General features: G+C 41.7%; 1 protein-coding gene across 1 annotated transcript in view; it reads left to right on the forward strand.

Annotated features, from left to right (window-relative positions):
- Positions 1–298: 298 nt before the first annotated feature.
- The window catches only part of NOAZFP (nucleolar atypical zinc finger), a 17,054-nt gene continuing 14,320 nt past the window's right edge, over positions 299–3,032 (forward strand). Inside the window, exons 1-2 of the mRNA XM_027770336.1 lie at positions 299–488; positions 2,144–2,275. Coding sequence (XP_027626137.1) covers positions 2,156–2,275 — 120 coding nt within the window. The 5' untranslated portion in view covers positions 299–488; positions 2,144–2,155. The remainder of the gene's footprint in view (positions 489–2,143; positions 2,276–3,032) is intronic.

The raw sequence follows: 3,032 nt of genomic DNA on the forward strand, positions 1-3,032 counted from the left end.
GGGCAGGGAATGTGGGAGAATTTGTTCACAAAGGAATGGAATTCCAGAGGGCACAGTGGGAAGCGGAGACAGAGGCGGTCCTGTGGGCACCTGGAAGTACAGCTGTGCAGTCAAGAAAAGTTGGGACTGGAGGGAGGAATTTGTAGATAAGGGGAAGGTTTCCAAAGCAATTAGGCAAGAATTTGCTGTTTGACCAAACGGACCCAGTACCAAGTTTCTGAGTTCATTTTTCATTTCCTTTTAGGTGTGTCTCTTCTTTTCAGAGTTCTCATTTTTCTGGAACTATTTAAGTGAAGAAGCTGGCTGATCCTCCACACCTTCTGCCCAAATTCCTTGCTGAAAGGCACCGGCTTCCTTTCTCTCTCCAAGGTTTTTTGACCAGGATTGGGAGCCACGTCCCATGCGTCCTGGGCGGGGCTAATGGGCTGGGCGGGGAACTTCCTGTCGACGTGGGCCTCAAGGACGCTACTGACGTAAGAGGACATCCGGTTCGTCTCTATCCGAAACCCCCTCTGTCTATCTTCCTGGGTCTTGATAGCTTCTTCCGCGGAGTCCTGGTGCAGGAGTTGGGTTTCCTGCTTCCGCGGGCGTCCTCGCGCCAGTCCCTGTCCCTCGGTCCCCGGAGTGGCCTGGCTGCCCAGCGAGGGTGAGCGAGGTCGGCTCGGAGTGCGCGCGAGGTAGGGAGTCCGCGGTAAGTGACGGCTGTCGGTTCGCCGAGCCGAGTGGCACCTCCACGGTCTCCGTCGGGCGCCGCGTCCACCCCGCTGGGTCCCCCGACTCCGGGCTTGCCTCTAAAGTGGCAGTAATCTTGCGCCTGTGCCCTACTGAGTGGTCCACAAGTTGGAGTGTTCCTGAAGAAGGGCTTGAATCATTAAAAGGTTGAAAAAGATTCACTCTTAAGTGTCCAGAACAAATTGAGGGGAAACAAATGAAGCTCCACTTTATCAGCAAATGCAAAAGACACCCTTGGGGACGCATAACGTCGATCTGCGCGATTATTCCGTCATTATTTTCTGAGTTGTTTTGGCTAAGGCAGTAGTTACCTCTAGATTTTGTCGGTTTAGGTGTTGAAAGGTGGCATAGTGGCTTGGATGTTTCTTAAGTGACCACTAATTAAATCTCCTGGCTGGTCTGCTTATATACTTGAGTCACAACCATCATGTGTACCTCTTGGGTTTTTGACTGGGCATTTAATTTAAAGAACTTTATTTTAGAAAAATTTTTCGTAAGCGTAGTAATTCTTCAAACTAAGTGATGACAGTCTTAACGTCTTTACTGTCATATGTGTTGTAAACATATTCTCTTAAACATAAACTTGAACTCTGTTAAAATTACTTGCTTACTGCATGTAAAGAGAAGAGCAACTTTAAAAGAATCAAAGCAACTATAATACTTCTAATATCTTCAGAGGGAACAGTCTGACTTTGTAGTTATAGGTGCCATTTTATTTAAATATTACATAGGAAAAATAAGACTTGTTCAAGCCTTAGGAACCCCACCTCATCTGAATATATAACTAAAAAACAAACAAACAAACAAACAAAAAAAGACTTACACTGGGTAATGTACTTTTTAATGATTTTTATTTGTTAATTATATATGCCTAAATATTTTCAATGATGTACAGAGTATTTAACATCTTAGAAGAGAAAACTACTTTGGCTTTTCAGGTGCATTTCTTTGATGTTTATATTTTTAAGAATTGTTTGGAAGTGTAAATAAATGCTTTAAAATGATCTACTGTATTTGGAATAATGTGTGCTTAAAACATCTGCTTGACCTGCCAAAGTGACAGAATTAACTTTAAAATTTAATGAGAATAAGATCACTATGTCATACTACTTCTCGGTTTATTAAAATAAACTAGGCCTGTAGCCTGGTGGTTTAAAGTGCCAGAATCCCACATGGCCAATGGGGCAGTTCACGTCCTGGACCTAAAGGCTTTGAAAGCATGCTGGGTGCATACGTGTGACATAAATCAGTGCGGTATTGTGGTGTGACCATGCCCCATGGGGGCGCTTTCTCATCCACCCCCCCCCTCCCCGCCCCTGCCCCGTCTCTGGTGAGCATGTGTGCTCTCTGGCAAACTTAAAAATATGTAAACACAACCAGGCAATTATATCTTGTCTGTTCTTTTGTATAGAAAGAAAAGGAAATGCCTAAAAAAAAGACTGGCGCAAGGAAGAAGGCTGAGAACCGCCGGGAACGTGAAAAACAGCTAAGAGCATCAAGAAGCACTATAGATTTAGCCAAGCATCCATGTAATGCCTCAATGGTAACAGCTGTTTTGATCTCAGAGGGTACTTGAAAAACTATGTAGTATTTTATCTGTAATATATGTGAATACAATTTCAGTGAATGCAGTGTTTGCACATAAATTTTACTGCTGAATTTGAAATCTGCTAGACTTGTAGACTGTTTTCACTGACACTGAGTAACAGTGATTTTTGTTTGATTTTATATTTATAAAACCTAGTATCTTACCTTAGATACTGTTGGTGATAGATACTGTACAAGCATAGATAATAGGAATTGTAGCCTTATATGCCTTAATTCAATTTGTCCTAGTGGAATTTTCATCAGTTTCTCTTAGTAGTTCTTAATTCATTGATTTCACTTTACTGAACCTTCTCCTTTTCTTAATATCTCTTTGGGCTTCCTGTTGCTGGGTTGCTTGGAATGGTGAAAGTTTGGATAAAGCAAAGATTGTTCTGTCCTCCTTATTGCTATCCTTTCTTTGACTAAGTTTCACTGAGTTTTCCCATTTTTCTCTATTTCATCTCCTTTCTACTTTTTCTGTTATTACTCTTCCTTCTCTTTTCCTCTTTTGATACTAAATGGTTAAAATGACTTCATTTAGCAAACATTTATTTTGTCTCAGGTCCTCTTTTAGGCATGGTGGGGTATGCACAGTGGGGTATGAATTTCATAGTCCCTGTTTCCATAAGCTCATAACTCAGTTATGTTGTGTGTTACTTAGGACTTGTTTAAGAATGCCAGATTATTATTATTAATGCCAGATAACTGTAGGG

The sequence above is a fragment of the Tupaia chinensis genome, unplaced genomic scaffold (genome assembly GCF_000334495.1).
Source record: "Tupaia chinensis unplaced genomic scaffold, TupChi_1.0 Scaffold000127_2, whole genome shotgun sequence".
Taxonomy (NCBI): Eukaryota; Metazoa; Chordata; class Mammalia; order Scandentia; family Tupaiidae; genus Tupaia; species Tupaia belangeri.